This window comes from Chrysochloris asiatica, unplaced genomic scaffold (genome assembly GCF_000296735.1).
Source record: "Chrysochloris asiatica unplaced genomic scaffold, ChrAsi1.0 scaffold00333, whole genome shotgun sequence".
In the NCBI taxonomy this organism is placed as follows: Eukaryota; Metazoa; Chordata; class Mammalia; order Afrosoricida; family Chrysochloridae; genus Chrysochloris; species Chrysochloris asiatica.
In genome coordinates this window covers 524,303-545,623 of record NW_006408851.1, presented here as the reverse complement: position 1 = coordinate 545,623, position 21,321 = coordinate 524,303, and the positions used below count along the sequence as shown (strand labels likewise).

General features: G+C 48.7%; 1 protein-coding gene across 1 annotated transcript in view; it reads right to left on the bottom strand.

The window, feature by feature from the left end:
• Positions 1-15,564, bottom strand: part of TNXB (tenascin XB) — a 60,567-nt gene extending 45,003 nt beyond the window's left edge. Inside the window, 6 exon segments of the mRNA XM_006875565.1 lie at positions 247-615; positions 3,334-3,597; positions 3,718-3,874; positions 12,468-12,583; positions 13,051-14,706; positions 15,165-15,564. Coding sequence (XP_006875627.1) covers positions 247-615; positions 3,334-3,597; positions 3,718-3,874; positions 12,468-12,583; positions 13,051-14,706; positions 15,165-15,564 — 2,962 coding nt within the window.
• Between the last annotated feature and the right edge of the window lie 5,757 nt (positions 15,565-21,321).

Here is a 21,321-nt window from a genome sequence, read left to right as displayed (position 1 = left end):
AGGACAAGAGGCAAATAGTGCAGGTTTTCTCCCTGAATCGCTGTCCCATCCTCTGACATTTGTCCTCTTCCCTAAACCCCTCCACCCTACTCTCCTTGGAAGCCTCATACCCCTTTCTCGCTACTCAGCCCACAGTCAGCCCTGTTTTTCACTGGTTTCTCAAACTCCAGCCCACTTGTCCTAATGGCTGACCCTGGCCCCTCCCCCAACTTCAGGATCCTGGTCTGAGTAGAGTCCAGGATGTACCCATAATGCCTTGGTAGATGAGGGGGGCAGAGGGCTGACCCCCAGGGTGGATCCCATGAAGCAACAGCTCGTAGGGGGCTCCAGGAGGAGGTGGGGGCACCAGGGCCTGGCGAATGTCCCCTGGAAGCAGCTCCTCATGATTTCCCAGCCCCTGGGGCACCCGAAGGTGCAGCTGGAATTGGGCAAAGATGTCAGGTTGAGCCGTCCAGGTCACTCGGAGGCGCCCTGTCTCATCTCTGCCCAGCACCCTCAACTCTGCCAGTTCCTGGGGGCGCTGCTGCAGGTTGGGGGCCCGGGCCCCTTGAGTCGTTGAGGGGCCTGAGGGAGGAGGTTCATCAGTGGCCCCCAAGAGGCCTGAAGGGGAGGACCCTGGGAAGGGGCAGGCAAGAAAAACAGGAAGTCGGAGTATGAGAGCCAGAAAGGAATCCCCAGCCCCCAGGTCTGCCCTGTAGCCTCTAAGAGCCTGGAGACCCTTCTGGGTCTACCATCTGTCAGCCCATCCTCCCAAAGGCCTCCCAGTCATCCAAACTCCCCCGTCTACTACTACCACAGTCCTGAGCAGACAGGCTTTTGCTTAGGACAAGTTATAAAGGAATGCCCTCTCCCCGTCTCCTGTGACCACCATGTCCTCCCCACACATATCCCCCTCCCCACTGGGTGGTGGTCGTGGCTTCCATTAGTGCTGCAGTGAGAAGCCTGGAAGAAAGGAGGAGACAGTGGTGTTATGGAGGGCGGAAGCAAGAGGAGAGCTGGCCATGAGAAGAAATAGAGGGCATGGGGGCTGGAGGGGTGGTGGACGTCCAGCTCAGGAGGCATCTGGGCCCTATAAAGGAAGAAGAAGCCCACAACCCTCCCCACCCAGCCACAGAGCAGCTCCCTGCAACCACCTCCAGCCCAGCCCAAGATCATTCCTGTGGGAGAGAGGCGTGTGAAGTGAGCCAGGGGGTCTGGAAAGAAGCAGTGGTTTCATCACCCCACATACACATGCTGCCTGGTGGCTTCAAGACCATCCCCAAGCAGTTCTGATTCATCCCTTGGAGGTCAAAGCCAAATTGTGGAAAATGGCAACCACTGACCATGGTCATCTGCAAATCTCACCACCGTGAATCAGAGGAACCACTGGTTTCACACCCTGTCCCACCCAAATGGTCAAGGGAATCTTTGCAGCATCCCTCAGTCCCCCCGCCCCCCCCCCCCCACACACACACAATCCTCGTCTTCTATTGCCTAGGACAGCAATCCTAGAGAAAGTGTCCTGGGAACCCTAGTGCGCATCAGGAAGTCCCAAGGGCTGGGTCTCCTTGGCCTTGGGTGTATAGTATGGTACCAAGACGAGGTTGAGGGTGGCTTCTAGGGACACAGGAAAGCATGCGTTGTTGCAGGGTCCCCTGGAGCCTGACTCATGTAGGAGCTGAATGCAGAAGGGTGTGGTGAGGGTGCTAGTGTGAGCAGCGAGGTAGTGGGAGGAACTCAAAGATGCGGTCTCCAAAGGCAGGTGAGGCCAGGCAGGGGATGGGTGACCTCGTGGTTCCAACCCACGCTACCTGTGGTGGTGATGAAGGCGTAGGACTTGGAAGTCTGCCCCGCCCGCACCCCATGGACCTCCACGTGGTAGGTGGTGCCTGGCCTCAGGTCCGGGAGGCTGACAGCGCGCTTGCTGCCGGACACGGTCAGCTCCCCGCTGGGGCCCTCCGCAGGGGGCTGGGGCCACCAGCGCAGCACCACGCTCTCGAACTGGCCGCGGAGACCATCAAGGGACACCAGGAGAGAGCCGTCGGCGGAAGTGCCCAGCACCTCGGGCTTGGGGTGGCGGGACGCAGCCACCGGGTCGACGCTGTCGTAGCTGCTCCGGCTGGACTCCCTCTTCCTGTTACTCTGGTCGGGGCTGATGGTGGGGTGGGGGCGGTGGGGCTGAGCTGCGGGGGAGCCGGCGGGGGCGGCGGTCGCCTGATGCCGCTGCAAGTAAGCGTAGATGTAGCGAGCCACCGACGCGTAGGTCTGGTTGGCTCGCAGCGGGTAGCTGTGCGCCCTCAGGTGGCGCTCCACATCCTCCACCGTGCCGCCGTAGCGGCCCAGCTCTGCGGTCAGGTTGCCCCAAGCCCGCCGCGGAGGTTGGGACAGGCTCTGCCCAGGTCGGGACTCCTCCCCCTCCTCCTCTTTGGCTGGCCGCGCGGGCCGGGGAGGTCGCCGGGGCCGCGGGGTCGGCCGGGGGCGGGGCTTGGGGGGCGGGGCTGGAGGGTGCACCTCCTTGTAATCGTAGTGGCCTGGTGCTGCCGGGGGGCGGAAAAAGGGGGAGGGGAGAGAGCAGGTCAGTGATAGCACCCCGTCTTTCTTCCCACGGCAACCCCTTCCTCCATCCCTCCCACTGGAACCAAAGACCTCTTCCCTCGGTCCCAGCCCCACCTGCAAAGAGAACCGAGAGAAAGAAGTCAGTGTCCTGAGACCCCACCTCCTTTCCGCCCCCATGCCCGCCACTGTTGATGGCCTAGAAAGAAGAAAGCCAGCGGGTGGAGCCCTGGGTCTGAAGGAGAGAAAAGGGAGTGGGAGAGATGATGATAGGCACTGTGAGGTGGGCGTCCCCCTGTCACGGGAAAAGACAAGAAAGATCCGGGTATCTGTTAAGAAACCTTGAGAGTTAGTGGGAAATGACTGCCGTGAGACAACTCCCCACACTAAATCTGAAAGTTAAAAAGATTACTGCTCTCACATCTACCCAATTCCAGTCCCTACAAAATCTGACCTCGGACTCTCAGCATAAGCACTAGGCTTGTATGTAAGTTTGGATAAGACCATTCCCCACAGGGTGGTGGAGACTGCATCTCAACTGATACCCACTCCTGTTTACTGTTTCTCTCTATGGAACAGTTCTTCCCACGATCTAACTTGCAGTCTTCCTACAGGATTCAAGCACCTGACATCTTCACCTCCCCACTGCTCTCTGTACAGAGCAAGGCCCCAGCAAGTACTTTGGGGCTGCCACATAACCCACAAAGTCTACAGAAGGGTCTCTGAGCCCCAGACTTGGTCTGCCAAAAAGCTTTTGTCCTCTAAAACTGGGGTCCTTTAGTATATCCTGACCGGCCATACCTGTGTTGGCTCTGACAGAAGATGGGTAGCTGACCGCCCGGCCCCGTTCCGCAGTGACAGTCACAACATATTCCACTCCTGGCATCAAGTCTGTCAGCAGCGTTCCATCTGCCTTAGGGGGCACTTCCAGACGAACCCTCTGGTTGCCGGCACTAACATAGGACACCACGAAGCGGTCCACTTCAGCCAGCGGGCGCAGCCAGCTGAGTTCCAGTGTTTTTGGCGTCACAGCTACCACTCTGAGGTCCTGGGGGCCGTCGATCACTAGCAGGGTTAGAGAAAGGAGGGTTCAGGCAAGAGTCTTGCCTCCACTTAGGCCCTCCCATCTGCTCTGTCAAGCCCAGACCTCCCCGCAGGACCCTGACCCGAAGCCCCGGCTCTCACTGGTGGTAATGGTCTTGGAGGCAGGAGGGCCCCAACTGGTCCCTCGAAGGGCACGGACAGTGACCTGGTACTCCTGGCCAGGAGCCAGTCCTCTCTGGTCATAGGCTGAAGCAGAGCTGGGCACCCGTGCTGTGAATGGAGGACTTGCCCCCTCTGTCTGCAAGAGAAAGAGCCCAAGACAATCAGAGGCTGGCGCTCCCACACTCTTATCTCTTTTTTTTTTTTCAATTCTAAGCAGAGTCAGCATTAAACTGTAGAACTTAGCCCTATGCAAACTGAGTAACATGGGTTGTTGTTGTTGTGAAGTGCCTTCGAGTTGGTTCTGACCCATAGCAACCCTGTATAGGGTTTCCCAGGAGCAGCCAGTGAGCGTCAACTGCCGACTTTGCAGTTCAAATGGCTTTGCAGTGTGGCGCATTAACCCACAGCTCCACACCAGGACTCTGGGGGAACATGGGTAGCGACAGCAAAAATGTCTAGAGTACATGCCGTTTGTCAGGTTCTGTTCTAGGCAATTTGCATGTATGAACTCACTTAATCCTCACAGTAACCCTATGAGGCAGGTCCTCTGAGTCCTATTTTCCAGTTGAGGAGAAACTGAGGCACAGAAGGATAAGTACCTTGCCTAAGGTCATCAGCTTCAAGGAAGCGGCAGGGATTTAAACCTAAGCAATGTGACTGATAGACTACTCAACTGTCTGTTTGCCATACTGTGATGGCTTATGTGTTGCTGTGATGCTGAAAGCTATGTCAACGTATTTTAAATAGCATCAGGGTCACTCATGGTGGGCTGCTTTCAGCAGAGCTTAAGAGGCAGACCACTTCTGGAGTTAGCCATGGAAAATCTTATGAATGGCAGAAGAATATTCTCTGATAAAGTGCTAGAAGATGAGTCCCTCAGGTTGGAAGGCATTCAAAATCTGACTGGAAGGGGTGTCTCCTCAAAACATAGTTGATTTTAATGTCAATGGAGCAAAGCTCACAGGACCTTCATTTGCTGATGGGGTGCACCTCAAAATGATAACAGCTGCAAAGATCTATTAATAATCAGAATATGGAATGTATGAAGTATGAATCTAGGAATATTGGAAGTTGTCAAAAATGAAATGGAATGCATAAAGATCGATATTCTAGGCAGCAGTGAGCTGATATGGTCTGGTAGTGGCCATTTTGAATCAGACAGTCACATGGTTTACTATGCTGGGAACGACAAACTGCAGAGGAATGGTGTCACATTCATTGCCCAAAAGAGCATCTTAGGATATATCTTAGAGTACAATGCTGTCTGTGATAGGATAATATCCATATGAATACAAGGAAGACCAGTTAATACTACTATTATTCAAATTTACACACCAGCCACTAAAGACTTTGATGAGGAAACTGAAGAATTCTTCTAACTTCTTCAGTCTGAAATTGATCATGTTGCAATCAAGATGCATTGATAATTACTGGTGATTGGAATTCAAAAGTTGGAAACAAAGAGGAAGGATCAGTACTTGGAAAATATGCCCTCAATGATAGAAATGATGCTGGAGATTACACGATAGAACTTTATAAGACCCATATCTTATTACTTGCAAATACCTTTTTTCAACAACATTAAGTAGCTACTATACATATGGACCTCACCAGATGGAATCCAGAGGAATCAAATTTACTGTGATTGGAAGAAATGATGAAGAGCTAAACAGAAAGTTTCTAAGGGAAGCTCAAAAAGACTATAGTATTATAATGAAACATGCAAAGACCTGGAGTTAGGAATCTAAAAGGGAAGAATACGCTCAGCATTTTTCAAACTGAAAGGAATAAATAAAAAATTCAAGCCTCAACTTGCAATATTAAAATATTCTAGAGGCAAAATGGAGTCCTGGTGTGGTACTGTGGGTTAATGCGCTGGATTGCAAAATCGGTTTGAACCACTAGGTTGGTGGTTCAAGCTCACCAGATGCTCCTCGGAAACCCTATACAGGGTTGCTATGGGTTGGAACCAACTCGATGGCACTTAACAACAAAAACAAGATAGGCAAAATATTAAATGATGCAGGAAACATCAAGTAAAGATGGAAAGAATACACAGAGTCACCATACCAAAAAGAATTTGTTGATGCTTAACCATTTCAAGAGATAGCATGTGATGAAAACCAGTGATATTAAGTGAAAAAGTCCAAGCTACACTGAAGGCATTGGCAAAAAACAAGGCTCTAGGTCTTGATGTTGAAATAGTTCAACAAATTGCCACAGCACTTGAAGCACTCGCTCGCCTGTGCCAAGAAATGTGGAAGTCAGCTACCTGGCCAACTAACTGAAAGAGATTCATATTTGTGCTCATGACAAAGAAAGATGATCCAATGGAATGCAGAGGTCACTGAACAATATTATTAATAGCACATGCAAGTAAAAAATTTGCTGAAGATAATTTAGAAAGGGTTGTAGCAGTACATAGACAAGGAACTGCCAGAAATTCAAACCGAATTCACAACAGGATGTAGAATGAGGGATATCATTGCTGTCAGATGGATTTGACTGAAAACAGAGGATATCAGAAAGATGTTGACTTATGCTTTATTAACTATGTAAAGGCATTCAACTGTGTGGATCATAACTATGGACAATATTGTGAAGAGTGGGAATGCCAGCCCAGGTAACTGTGCTCATGAGGATCCTGTACACACACCAACAGATAGTTGTTCAAACAGAACAAGGGATACAGAATGGTTTAAAATCAAGAAAGGGTTGTATCCTTTCACCATACTTATTCAATCTGTATGCTGAGCAAATAATCTGAGAAGCAAGGTTATATGAAGAAGAATGTGGCATCAGGATTGGAGGAAGACTCATTAACAACCTGCAATATGTAGATGACAGAACCTTGTTTGCTGGAAGGGAAAGGGACTTCAAATACTTAGGAGAAGACCGAAGACTACAGCCTAAAATCCTCACAACTGGGACAATAAATAACATCATGACAAACATTGTCATGAGAAAAGACTGAAGTTGTCAAAGACTCCATTTTGCTTGGATCCAGAATCAACATTCATGGAAGCGTCAGTCAAGAAATCAAATGACATATTGCACCATGCAAATATGCTGCAAAAGACCTCTCTAAAGTGTTAAAGAGCAAAGATTTCACTTTGAGGACTAAGGTGTGCCCCACCCAAGTCATAGTATTTCCTATCACCTCATATGTATTTGAAAGTTGGACAATGAATAAGGAAGAATGTAAAAGAATAAATACATTTGAATTATGGTGTTGGAGAAGAATATTCAAAGTACCATGGACTGCCAGAAGAACAAACAAATCTGTCTTGGAAAAAGTATAGTCAGAATGTTCCTTATAATTGAAGATGGCGAGACTCATAGTTTGGACATGTTGTCAGGAGGGACCAGTCCCTGGAGAAGGACATCATGCTTGAGAGCAGGGTCTGTGCTCAGGGTGCATGAGGATGGAGATGGTCACACCTCTGGTCACCAGGGAAGCTTTGGGAAAAAGAAGAAATTGCCCCTTTTCCGACACACATGCAAAACTGCTCTGCCAGGCCTCCCTCAGTTGCCAAAGCTGCTCACAAGATGGTGGAACCGAGTCTGGCCAGCCATTCACCAGTCAGTCTTCTCCCTCTCTTGCAGCCTCAGCCTTTCCTCCCAGCAAGCACTTCATCCACCTCTCTAAACTTCCTTCTGAAGTTGAGGGTGCCAGAATTTTCATCTGTGTCTGTTTTATTTTGTCTCACATCTTTGTTGTAAAGGGTCCATGTCGTGCATCTGCCTAGCCTCCATCTTTCCGGAAGTGCCTCTCTGTTACATGTATATTTACCACAAAAAAAAAAAAAAAAACTGCTTAAAAAAAAAAAAAAAAAGGTATTGGCCCTATATCAAGTAGTTCATACTCTAGCTGCTAAAAAAGTATGGCCACTTTTGTGTTCTAGACCCCTACACAAATCTCTAAGGAGTCCTGATGATACAATGATTAACAGACTTGACAAGCTTTTCTCCGAAAGACTCAGCAGGAAATTGTTGTTGTGTGGCATGTAGTGGATTCTTACTCACAGTGACTCTATAGGACAGAGTAGAACTGCCCCACAGGGTCTCTGAGGCTATAATCTTTACAAAAGTAGACTGCCACACTTTTTTTCCCATGGAGGGGCAGATGGGTTTGAACCAGAGTCACCATCCTAGGAAACCCTATGGGATAGTTGTACTCTATCATATAGGGTCACATGAATCAAAATGGACTCAATGGCACAAACAACAACACAAATCTCTCTGAACAGTAAATACCTATGAGAGAACAGCTCTTCTTCAAATCGCCATTTAAGGTGTTGTAACGAAACGAGCTCTGGTAGCGTAGTGGTTACGATTTGGGCTGTGAACTGCAAGGTCAGCAGTTCAAAACTACCAGCTGCTCCTTGGGAGAAAGATGAGGCTTTCAGGGGACTCTGCAGGAAATCTGCCAGGTACCTGCTCTAGGCATGGTCTCCTAGAGTGTATGCTGTCAGGGAACTAGGAGGAACTTCACATATGGCCGCATTCTAACAGTCCCACCATTTGTTGGGGCTATTATGTTCTGCTGAGTTATGTTGGCAATGATGGGGATATCTCCATTCAGCCAAGTAGAATTGGAATCAAAAGGTACTCTCCTAAACCAGTAGAACTGAAGGAAAATCAATGCAGTAAATAACAAAGTATAAAACCAGATGAGGAGGCCACATAGCAATTTCTGGGTTGAGGATGAAATAAAGCTTTGCCAGAGTTTTCTCGGCTGAAAAGATTTCTTGGGCACACAGCGCACTCTTTCCTATGGCTCCTGCTCTAGTGCATCTCAGCTGAGGGAAGCCTTGGGTTGATCTCAACTCAAGACCCATGAAATCGTCATCTTTCCCAGAAGATGGCTGAACATAAGTTCAATAAGTTGCTCATTCTCTCTCTCCTTACTCCCCTAACTCCACCCCCCCCAATACACACACTCACCTTGGGAGTTCCCTGATGAACTTCAGTCCTTTTAGGGAGACAAGCCCATCCCCAGAGTTCCCCTCCTTCCTTCTAATCAACATATAAGAACACTTTGATCACTGGGTCCCTCCTGCAATCCACTTGAGGATAGGCCCTGGAAATTAGGAGGAAGCCCACCTCCTGTCTCCCAGCACTGTCTAGCTTGTCTGAGGTGGCTTTCTCTAGCCAGCTGCTGGCAGTTGACTCTACCCCTGGGTTATAAGGCTTGGCTGCTTCACCTATTATTCCTGGCAAATTTCTAACCCTAATCATTGTCAACCTTGTGGTCCCAGATGGAAGACTCCATCTTGGCTGGTCCCTGGAGCTTACCTCACCCTCTTCTCCCTTTTCAGACCAGATCCAAACAAAACCTTTTCTGAAGCTGTAAGGTCTTGGGTCTCAATGAAAACTTGGCAAAACCCTGGTTTTCAGTCTGCAAAATATGCCCAGATAGGGAATATGTGAACCTCTTCCTGGTTCAGAGTCATGCCTCCCCAGTTTTCCCATTTTCTCTCACATTCACAGAGGAGCCAGCCTTTTATGAAAGAGTATTAGTCCTGATATGGAGCTGTGGATAATGTGCTAGACAGCAAGATCGGTTTGAACCACAAGGTCAGTGGTTCACACTCTCCAGCCGCTCCTTGGAAACCTTATACAGGGTCGCTATGAGTCAGATCTGACTTGATGGCACTTAACAACAACAATATTCCTTAAGAGAGTGATCCTCAGGCTTGAGGTTGTGTGTCAACTTGACTGGGGCAGGATTCTCAGTGGATTGGCAGGTGAGATGTAGTAATTCCCCATAATGTGATTTATGTTATAAACCTTGAATCCCACTACCTCCCTGATTCAATCTGGGATCATGCCAAGAATGTGACATGCAACACCTTTTATTTTACAAGAGATTCAAAGAGATAGACTTGAGCAGAGAGAAAGGGACCTATTACCACCAAAAGAGAAGAGCCAGAAGTGGCATGTCCCTGGGGTCTCTGAGCTGTGAAGAGCCCAGATCCTGGGGAAGACTGAAGCCAAGTTATATGAAGATCTCCAAGGAATCCTGGGGCCACTGATGCTGAAAGGAGTCAAGGACCTTCCCCCAGAGCCAACAAAGACAGAGCTATCCCCAAGAGCCAGCATTCTGACTTTAGATCTCTAGTCTCCTGAACAGTGAAAGAATGAATTTCTGGTTGTGGTATTTCTGTTATAGCTTCATTAGAAATTTAAGACAAGGTGTGTCTGAATCACTTGGAGGATGAGGTACAACAAAGGTTACTGGACTCGATTCCCAGAGCTTCCAGTTCAATAGATGTGGGAGTGGGGCCTGAGAATTTGCATTTCCAACTAGCTCCCAAGGTGATGTTGATACTGTAGATCCAAGGAAACACTTTGAGAACCACTGAATCAGAGCCACAATGCCACATATGCAGAGAAAGGAGGAACATTCCTCGTTTGTGTTTTGAAAATAATCCCAATAACTAGATGTGTCTCTTGCCAGGAATAGCAGAGTTTGGGCTTTGAGAGAGAAGGACTTTTAGAAAGGAGGCAGGGTTAAATAGAGGCAGGCTTCTAGGAAGATGGCAGTGACCACAGAAAAGCCAGCTACTGAATATTTTCCATGCCAACAGAAATGGACAGAGAACAATGGTTAAGGCAAAAGGCACAATTCCAGAGAGCTAATCATAGCGTATAGGTTAATGTGGAGTCCAAGAGAGGTGTCTGGGGACCAATTTTACAAAAGCATCTTCCACACCCACACTCAGAGAGGACCCAGAATGAGATAAAGGCCCAGACCCAGAGCAGAGCAGAGCAGATGTGCTGAGCGCATGAGTAAGTCACAAGCCAAGTCAGAGCTCCAGTGGGTTGAAGCCAGGCCCCCATCCTGGGAAGCTGCACTCCTTGAGAAAACTCAAGGCTGGATCTGCATTTACTCAGAGCAACAGATAGGCTTGACCTACAAGCTCCTCCTCTCTCAAGTGTTTATTTGCATTCTTCTTTCCCTGCAGTGTCTTAGGAAAGTTCCTTTCTCCAAATCCTAGTCTTTAAGTTTGTTGTTGTGATTAAGGGTCTTGGAGTTGGTTTCAGCTCATAGCAACGCTGTATAGGGTTTTCAAGGAGCATCTGGTGGAATTAAACTGGAGTGTCACACCAAAAGTTTCTTTTCCCTCCTTTAAGTTTAGAACTAGGTAAATAATATACACAGAAGAAGAGAGTGTGAGAAACACTTAAAAATGCTAGCAGTGATTATCTGAGTGTGAAAGTAGTCAAGAATTATTTGTTTTTCTTTTCTTTAGTTGCCAAATTTTTGTCTCATGATTAAACTATTTTTATAACCAGAAAAAAATAAAACAGTAATTTTTAAACAGAAGAAAAAAGTCAAGCTATCTTGTTTGCAACATAAAGTAGGGATTTCTACCAGAACACTGAAAGAGTGACTGTGCTAGGGGTCTGGCCTGGGGGTATAAGAAGAAGATTTAGGATGACTAGGCAGGGGTGAAGTAGGGATGACAGCCAACATCTCTGGGCTGTCCCTTCTCAGGCGCTGGGCCTGCTGGGCCCGGGGAGTTATTTACTTTTCCAGAGTCCTCATCTAAAGATGAGGGTGACGTGGCCCATCCCCCTAGCACTTGAGTCTGGAAAACATGAGTTGGATGGTAGAAATGTCAGATGATTTGGAGCCAAGAGAACAGCTACATTCTAAAAAGCCCAGTAATGAGAGGTTTCTAATGAGAGACCACAGGCTTTGCTGTTGTTGTTGTTAAGTACTCACTGTGGAATCGGTTCCCCTAAAACATTTTAAGAGCAACTTGAAGAAAAACAACAAAGAAAGGACACTTTACAATACGCTGATGATGTGGAGGAGAAGAACCAGTTCACAGAACTCAAAGTGATTGTAACAGCTAGGCAATCTGGCCTAAACCAATAATGATAACATTTGACAGAGCTAAATGCAAAAGTCCATATTTAGGCTTTTAAAAAACTGTATATAGTTAGTTGAATGTTGTCTTTTCTTCCTTCCTTTTTCCTTGTTTATCTATATTTTCTAAAATTTCTATAATGTGTCTATATGACTTGTATAATAAAAAAAATAAACTCAAAAAAAAAAAAATCACTGACAATCAGTGTGGACTCAAGTCAATATACACCAACTCTGAACAAAGTGCCATCATACGCAGCTTTATCCAGGCAATGGAGTGGGCCACTTTCTGCCTCCACATTTTGGGAGGCACACACATGAAAAAACAGGAGCCACTAGAGACGGGAACCCAGAAAGGTGAAGAATTTTGAGAACATACTTAGAAGAAAGGGGTGAAGAGACCAATGGGTTTTCCTTAAGAGAAGACTGAATCTGGAGGTGATGGCTAGTATCTCCTAATGCTTGAAGGCATGTGGGGCTATGGTGTGGAAGGCAAAGCACACAGACAGCCCAGTTGCTGGTGAAGGCCCTACAGATCTGGATTGGACAATAATAAAAAAGAAGCAGCAGCTTCTACTGGAGAGCCTCAAGAAGTACTGACTGAGCTTACACCATCAAAGAGGCATCCCAGCAGAACTGGGCCAGTGCTTGCCTGAGATGCTGCAGAGGCTTTCTGCAATGTAGGCAGGGCATGATGAGAAGGTCTTTCCAGCAGCTTCTGGAAGCCAGCGATCTGGACTCGCGATCTGGACTCAAGTACTAATTACCTGCAACTTGTTGCATGGGGTGAGCATAGGCCCCTGGTCCTTCTACTTAGCCCTCTCCTGGAGCTTGGCATCCCACTCACCATGGGGGTGAATTGAATTTCATAGGCATCCACAGGGCCAGCAGCTGGTGTCCACTCTGTCCGAACAGTTGTCTCTTCCAGGAGATGCATCCTCATGCCATCGATAGCTGGCACCTCTGCCCAAGACAAGGGGTAAGAGAAGCTGATTAGATGCAAGCAGCCACCTCCCACCCCAGCATCAGTCCTCTCCCTAGAGCCACATGAAGAGGCCTATGGGGACTCCCACTCCTTTCTGGGTTGGAAGAAAGTGACCAGAAGCCTGAGCAGGGGCAGTGGTTCATTCCAACTCTGGCACTACAGGTGCTTGGCTTTCTTCACTGAGGAACATGGTCTCCCTCAAGACAACTGCAGGGGCTGGGACCTCCTCAAGAAGGATCTGAAATCTGGTCCAGACTATTAGCATGCCCCAAGGTTTTGCTGTCCCAGATCATGCTGATTCCTATGACTGCCTCCATCCCCTTTCCCCCAACCTCCAATATATGAACGCCCTGCCCTCTTCCTTCAGGTCCCTTCTGGCTGAGCCTTCCACAGGATCCAGTTCCCGGAAGCCCAGTCCCCTACCAAGAATCTGGCGAAAGCTTACCTTCCCCGCAGTCCTCCCCTGCATAACCGTCCTGGCAGACGCATCTACCGTCCAGACACTCTCCTCGGCCACGGCAGTCCCAGGGGCACGTCTGGATGGCGCAGTCGGGTCCACGGAAGCCCTCCACACACACACACTGGCCCGCCCTGCACAGGGCCCGAGGCCCGCAGCCCCCGGGACAGCCGCTGGAGGGAGGTTCTATCTGCCCGCAGTCCTCACCGCTGTAGCCAGCGTGGCAGACGCACATTCCCTGCACACAGCGCCCGTGGCCCCGGCAGTCGGCCGGGCAGGTACGGGTAGCGCAGGTTGGACCCGTGTAGCCCGAGTCGCACACGCAGCGCCCGTCCTCACAGCGGCCGCGGCGGTTGCAGTTGGCCGGGCAGGTGCGGAGGCTGCAGTCCTCGCCGGCGTAGCCTTCCCAACAGACGCACATGCCATCCTGGCACACACCGCGCTGGCTGCAGTCGCGCGGGCACCGCCTCAAGCCGCAGTCTTCGCCCAAGTAGCCATCGTCACACACGCAGCGACCGTCCTGGCACTGGCCGCGGCCTCGGCAGCCCCCGGGACAGCTGAGCACGCCGCAGTCCTCGCCCTCGTAGCCCGCGTTGCACACACATACGCCATCTTCACAGCGGCCGCGCCCGCGACAATCCCCGGGGCACCGACGGCTGCTGCAGTCGTCGCCCGTGAAGCCCGGGTTGCACACGCAACGGCCGTCCACGCAGCGCCCGCGCCCGCGACAGTCGCCTGGGCAGGCGAGCGTGCCGCAGTCCCGGCCGGTGTACCCGGGCCAGCACACACAGCGGCCATTCTCGCACCGGCCGCGTCCTCGACAGTCCCCGGGACAGCTGCGCACGCCGCAGTCGTCGCCGCTGTAGCCCGCGTTGCACACGCACACGCCGTTCTCGCACCGCCCGCGGCCCCGACAGTCGCGCGGGCAGACGCGCACGCCGCAGTCAGGCCCAGTGTACCCGGGCCAGCACACGCAGCGGCCGTCCTGGCAGTGGCCCCGTTGGTTGCAGTCGCTGGGGCAGCTGCGCACGCCGCAGTCATCCCCGCTGTAACCCGCATGGCAGATGCACTCGCCGTCCTCACAGCGCCCGCGGCCCCGGCAATCGCGCGGGCAGGTCCGCGTACTGCAGTCATCGCCCGTGTACCCTGGCCAGCACACGCAGCGCCCGTCTACGCAGCGGCCGCCTTCGCCACAATCCAGGGGGCAGCCGCGCGAGCCACAGTCCTCGCCCGTGTAGCCGGCGTCGCACACGCAGCGCCCGTTCTCACAGCGGCCCCGCTGGTTGCAGCCCCGAGGGCAGGTGCGCTGACCGCAGTCGTCGCCCGAGAAGCCGGCACGGCACACGCACACGCCTTGCACGCAGCGCCCGCGGCCGTGGCAGTCCCCGGGACAGGAAGGCCAGCTGCAGCTGGGACCAGTGTAGCCGGGGAAGCACACGCAGCGGCCGCGAACACAGCGGCCCTGATCGTTACAGTCTTCCGGGCAGGACGAGGAGGTTGAGGGCGGCGAGGAGGAGGGAGGCACGGTGACGTCGGTGGGGTCCGAGCAGGTGGGCCCGCCCCAGCCTGGCTCGCAGGAACAGGTGCAACGGCTCAGGTCAAACACGCCATGAAGACTGCAGAGACTGCGCACGTCTGTTTGACCTGAGTGCGAGGATGGTGTCAGTCTTTCTGTGGGAGGGCCCCATCAGCCTCATTTCATAATTCTTAGCTTGGGGCTGGTCCCTGTGACCGCCAACGGCCATAGGTGTAGGGTTAAGGGGCTCACATTTAGCACAAGTAGGCTCCCCAAGTTTGTGCCCAAGCTGTTTCCCTCCCCTGTTGTTGTTAAGTGTCTTTTCCAACTCATAGTGACCCTGTGTAGGGTTTGAACTGCCAACCTTGTGGTTCTCAGTCCAGGGCTAATCCTACAGCATCACACCAGGCTAGGGCAAGGAAACCCCAAAAAATATCCCCCACATAGCAACTGGTGACTCTGAACCACCACCTTGCAGTTCATGACTAACCCACAGCACCACCACCCCTTTTCATAATTTATACCGGCGCCCCTACCTCTCCACCTTCCTCTCCTTCTGTGTCCCTTCCTGGGATCACCTGCTCACCTGTACCAGCCTGGGCAGCTGCCGGACAACATCCACCGGTGCACTGTTCCTTAAGCCCCTTCACCAACTCCTCCAGTATCTCCAGTCGGATCTTCAGGGCCTGCACCTCAGAAGCAGGGGCCGGAGGTTCAGTACCTGGGGGGCAGCCGCAGCCAGCTGAAGGGGGCAGGTTAATGCGGTGGGTGAACACCACCTGCTTCTCTCCTCCCTCCATCGTGTGCTCATAAAGCTGAGAGGACGGACTTCTTCCTGTCACTGCTGTGCGACCCCCTGGCTGAGGAGGGGGCCGTGGGGCTGGGAGTGTTGTATTGGACCGTGGAGAGAAGGGGCCTGCTCTGGCTGTGCCCAGCAGCACCAGGAGGGCCAGGCTGGCAGTCAGGGGACAATAGGCTGGCATCATTCAGGAGGCTACAAGGAGAAAAAGCAGGTGTGAGAGTAGCTCAGCAGAGACAAGGTGGACACCACCATGTATGCACACTCACCGACACACCACCAGCCCTAAGTAACCTACTCAACTCACATGTACACATACAAAAAGCCACATTCTGCCAGACCCTGGGCAGATCTGGAGGGCTCTACCTCTTTCTGATGTCATTTTTGTACTATTGATGTTTGTTGCTATCATGTCCATGTTGACTCAAGGTGGTGACCCCACATGTGCAGAGTAGAACTGCTCCACAGGGTTTTTAAGGCTGTGGCCTTTCGGAAGAAGACCATCACACCTGTCTTTGGGGATGTCTCTGATTGGGTTCAGACCACCAACTTTTTATTGTGAATTGTCTGAAAGTTTACAGAGCTGATCATCAGTCTTACTTTCAACAAATCATACTCTTTGTTTCATTCTTCCATGTTAACAGCAGTTATCCCACTTCCTGTAGCTCCTGTTTCTATTCCACCCTCCTTCCCATCCCTTCTCAACTTCGTCCTTAGGTAAATGTTGCCTTTTGATCTTGAATGATTGACCATACCATGGTGAGCAGACCTTACTAGTACTGTTGCTTCCCCTATATACCTATCTACCATGTGGGTGAAAATTGGACCAGAGACCTGAAGAGTGGCCAAGGGCCATAGTTTCAATTCCTCCAGTCTCTTTCTGACCAGTTGTTAAGTGCTGTCCACTTGGTTTTGACTTACAGTGTCCCTGTATAGGGTTTCCGAGGAGCAGCTGGTGAGTTTGAACGGCCGACCTTGCAGTTCAAACTGACCTTGCAGTCCAGCGCATTAACCTGCAGCACCACACCAGTACTCCAGTTGTTATGTGCCATGGAGTTGGTTCCAACTCATAGTGACCCTGCATAGGATTTCCGAGGCTGTAAATCTTTATGGGAGCAGAAAGCCTCATCTTTCTCTCGTGGAACAGCTGGTAGTTTCGAACTGCTGACTGTGAGATTAGCAGCCCGATTTGTTATCACTACGCTACCAGTACTTCAAGTAGGCCCAGTCTTTTTTTGAATTTTGTTCTACATTTTGTCCCACTATATGTGGGACCTTGTAATGTGATCCCTTTCAGAGCAGTTGGTGGTAACCAGGCAGCGTCTAGTTCTTCTGTTCTCAGAGTCTCAGTGATTGATACTCATCTGCTCCATTGGTCCATTGGACTAGTTGATTCTGAGCATCTTCAATTTTCACCACTCTTCTTTCTTCTGCACTTGTAGCTGCACAGAGAAACTTAGATGGCTGCTCTGGAGCTTTTAAGATCCCAGACCTACTCATTAAAGTAGGATGCAGTACATTATCTTTGTGGTCGCCTGAGACTATGGTCCTGAGTCCCCAGGTCCAGCAACTCGATGCCTTACGATATTTGGTGATATCATCATCCCTTGTATGTTCCACCACATTCATAAGAGTGTTTGCAGCAAAGGTAAATACCACTGTACAAATATTCACTTTCAAATCCTTATATATTTGTGGATATACTCCCGCTCTCCCTCCCATACCCATTCAGTCTATGTATCTGTCCATGTATCTACCCGCAGAACACTGTCCTTCCAGGGTTGTGTATATAACTCTGCTTATCTCTATCCCCTTTAACCTTTGCATACCACCCGGTATCTTCATTATTCTTCTTGCATATTGCCTTCATCACTTGTCTTCATCATTCTTCTTGCATATTGCCTTCATCACTTGTCTTCATCATTCTTCTTGCATATTGCCTTCTCTGTCACCCTAGTTAACACATGTCTAGCCCTCTAGCCAGTGACTTACTCTCCCTTCCCTCCCACCCCAGGTAACCATCAAATAATGTTTCTTTTAGCATGAAAACCTTGAGTGTTTTTTGTTTTTTTTTTAATAGTCTCATATTCATTTTTGTCCTTTTGTGATTGACTAATTTCACTCAGCATAGTGTCCTCCAGGTTCATGCATGTTATGAGGTGTTTTGCAGGTTCATTGCTATTCTTCAGTGTTGCATGGTATCCCATTTTTTGTATATACCAAAGTTTATGCATTCTTCCATTGATGCTCATTTAGGCTGTCTCCATCTTTTTGCTGCAATGAACATGGCTCATATATGCACGCATTTACTTGTGTTACATATCTGTGGATCTATATCAAGTAGAGGGAATGCTGGGTCCTGGTGTGGTGCTGCTGGATAATGGACTGGATTGTAAGGTAGTTTGAACCGCAAGGTTCGGATTCACCAGTTGCTCCTTGGAACCCTATACAGGGTCACTATAAGTTGGAACCGACTTGAAGGTACTTAACAACAACAACACGCCGTTTCTGTTTACAACTTATTGAGAATGTGCCATACCATTTCCCACAATGGTTGCACCATTTTACAGTCCCACCAGAAACGTAGGAGCAGATCACCAACTTTTTGGTTTGTAGTCAAGGGCTTAACCATCTCTGTCACCCCAGATTCCTCCTCTTTTATTTGTCCCACAAACACTATAAATTTATACTAGCTTAAGGACCTTTGCACAAGATGTTCCCTCTGTCTGAGACTCAGGTCTCAAAGGTTGCCTCCTTCTTGTTTAAATCTTAACACGGGTCATCGGCTCTGAGAGTGAGCCAGTCAGAAGCAGACTTGCATCACTCTCCACCACAACAGCCTGCTTATGTTCTTCAGGAAAGTTACTGCTGTCAATTGCCGGTTTATCTGTTTGTTACCTTTCTCCTACTACTAGAGTGGGCACTCTGTGAGAATGGGGACTTCATCATCTGGGCACTCCTGTATTTCTGTGTCGGGCACAGTAGGTCATCCAGCAAATTCCCAATGGATGAATTAGCGGATGAGTATCTAAGCCAGTCCATCCATCAGCACCCAAATCCAAACTCAAAGTGCCTTCTCAGAAATTTTAAAGTGTAAATTATCCATCTCATATTCAATATCACACTGGATGCTTCCCATCAGCTTTCTTTTTTTTACCATCCTCTTCAACTTTTTATTGTAATTTGGGTGAAAAGTTTACAGAGCAAATTAGTCATCTAGTCAACAATTTGTACATATTTTGTTTCATGACACTGATTGCAATCCCCACAATTCAACAATACTTTTCCCACTTCCCCCTTGTGTTTCCCATATCTGATGAAGAATTAAAATCCAAAAAACAAAACTCCTACAAAACAAACAAAAGCAACCTAATTTTTTCAATTGGCTGAAAACTTAAACAGGTACTTTACAAAATAACATACTTAAAGGGTGGATCTATCACCCATCTGTCAGTTTGTTGTATTGTGGGGGCTTATGTGTTGCTAGATGCTGGAAGATATGCCACTGGTATTTCAAATACCATCAGGAACACCTATAATGGACAGGCTTCAGCAAAACTTCCAGACTAAGACAGACGAGGGAAAGGTCTGACAATCTGCATCAGAAAGTTAGTCAATGAACTCTATGGGGGGAAATGTTTATGTGTTTGCCTGTCTTGTGGATATTGGTTTTCCCTGCGTACTACTGTAAAATAGACATTTATATGTGATAGAAATGAATATTAGGAATTATAATTATAGAAAGCTTATAAGCCCTTCTTCAATTTTCTTCTTCTTTTTTTACTAAAAGGGGAATTAGAATACACCCAGGGATATAAATACGCTTCTTGTTAAGCCTTTGTAGAGTATAGGGCCTTAGGTGGAATCTTGAGCCCTATCCAGAACCTTCTGAGTTGGGACATTCCCACTTTAAATGACAGGAAACCAACCCAGAACTGCTGGGAAAACAGAAGATTCTTATTGAAAGAAAGACCCGCAGAAAAAAGTGGACTGTTTTGCTGTTTGAATATCAAGCAAACTGTTTGCTTTGGAAGCATCAAGGCAAGAAAAGTCAGCCCTTCAGGGAAACGTCCCTTCTAGGATGGAAACTCAAAGGAAACCTGCTATCTGTCTAGTATGCACACTTGTGACCATCTGGGTCTACTTGTGAGTGGAAGTGGGGAAAATGCAACAGTGAAGGCTGAGTTTGGCCATGTTCCACTGACACCCATTGACTTTGAGATGAGAGAAAGCGAGGAAGCACTGGTTGCTCTGAAGTTTAGGGGGGTGTATGAACTCTTGAGGCCACAGGCACTGACCTAGCCTCTGGGAGCTAGGGCTGAGAGTGAAGTGGCCATCTGGTCTGAAGTGAAGGAAGGTGTGTGTGAATGACCACACTTGCAACTAGCACCCATTTGACCTAGCTTGGATGGCTGACCAGAATTTGACCAGGTGAAGATAAAGATGCTTGAGTGAGCAAGTATAAATTGCTACAGTTGGATAAACTGGACTTTTGCTTATGTATGCAGTTGCTCAAAATTCCAACCTTAATGGAAGAATTCTTCATGTCAATGAACAAGCTTATTTCCTCAGTGTACTGGGTTGATAGGGATGGGCAATTTAGACACTGGTTATCTAAAGGGGGGGCACTATAAAGGCATAAAATGACTGACTGACAAGCTTTTATGAGTGAAGGGGGTTAGGTAGAATCCCTACTGAATAGTTTTCCTTTTTTCCACATGGATCTGGTGAAAGGGGATGGGGGATGATGGTGACAGGATTTCATGATTCAGTTGTAATTAATTATGATTGTTACAACTGTAATTGTAGAAGATGTGTAACTAAAAGGAAGAGGGTTTGCTAATCATACAGGAACAGATGATCCCATGAGTGGAGCATGAGATCCTACCTAGAAAATCAGCGACTGCAGAGATGGCGGCATGGAGAGACAGAGCAGCTGTGGGCTCTAGGCCCATGGACTGAGTAAGGCTGTGTGCCTGTGGGCAAGAGGCTAGCATGCAGATTGTACCCTTTGGACATTTAAATGAATATATATATTTTTCTGGTAGCGTATTGGTTACGAATCGGGCTGCAAACCGCAAGGTCAGCAGTTCGAAACTACCAGCTGCTCCATGGGAGAAAGATGAGGCGTTCTGCTCCCGTAAAGATTAACAGCCTCGGAAACCCTGTGCAGGGTCGCTATGAGTCGGAACCGACTCCACGGCACATAACGACAACAACATATGTACATCAGATATTTTTGCTTTGCTTATTTGTGAAAAATAAGATGTAAAAGGGAAGCCATAGGTGGAAGCAGGACAGCGGTTACTGCAGAGAGGGGATTGTAATAACTGAGATGAAACAAAGTGTATGATTTGTTGGATGTAAAGCTTATGATCTTGTCTGTAAACCTTCACTCAATTCACAATGAAAAAAGAACAAAAGAAAATCCTAGGATTGCAATAGGAGGATGTTAGATATGATACTGGAAGACAAGTCCTTCAGGTTAGAAGGCACTCAAAATACACAGTGCCCACAATGGACTCAAGCATATCAAAATCATGAATATGGCACAGGGCTGGGCAATGCTTCATTTTGCCTACTCAATGGCAACTAACAACAACAAACAGACAATAAAGAGATGAAAAAGTTGTACTATGTCACTAGTCATCAGGGAAATACAAATTAAACCCATAACGAGATGCCATAAACATCCACCAGAATGGCTAAAAAGAAAAGGATTATCATTGCCTGATACTGGCAAGGAAGTGAAGCAACCAGAACTTTTTTCCATCCTCAGCAGGAGGATGTATTCATACAATCATTTAGAACATTGTTATAGGTATCTACGATAGCCTTGTTGTTGTTATTGTTGTTATGGCCTACAACCCATCAATTCCACCCCGTGGTAAATACCCAGAAGAAACAAATGCATGTATCCTTCAAATAACATGTACAAAAATAC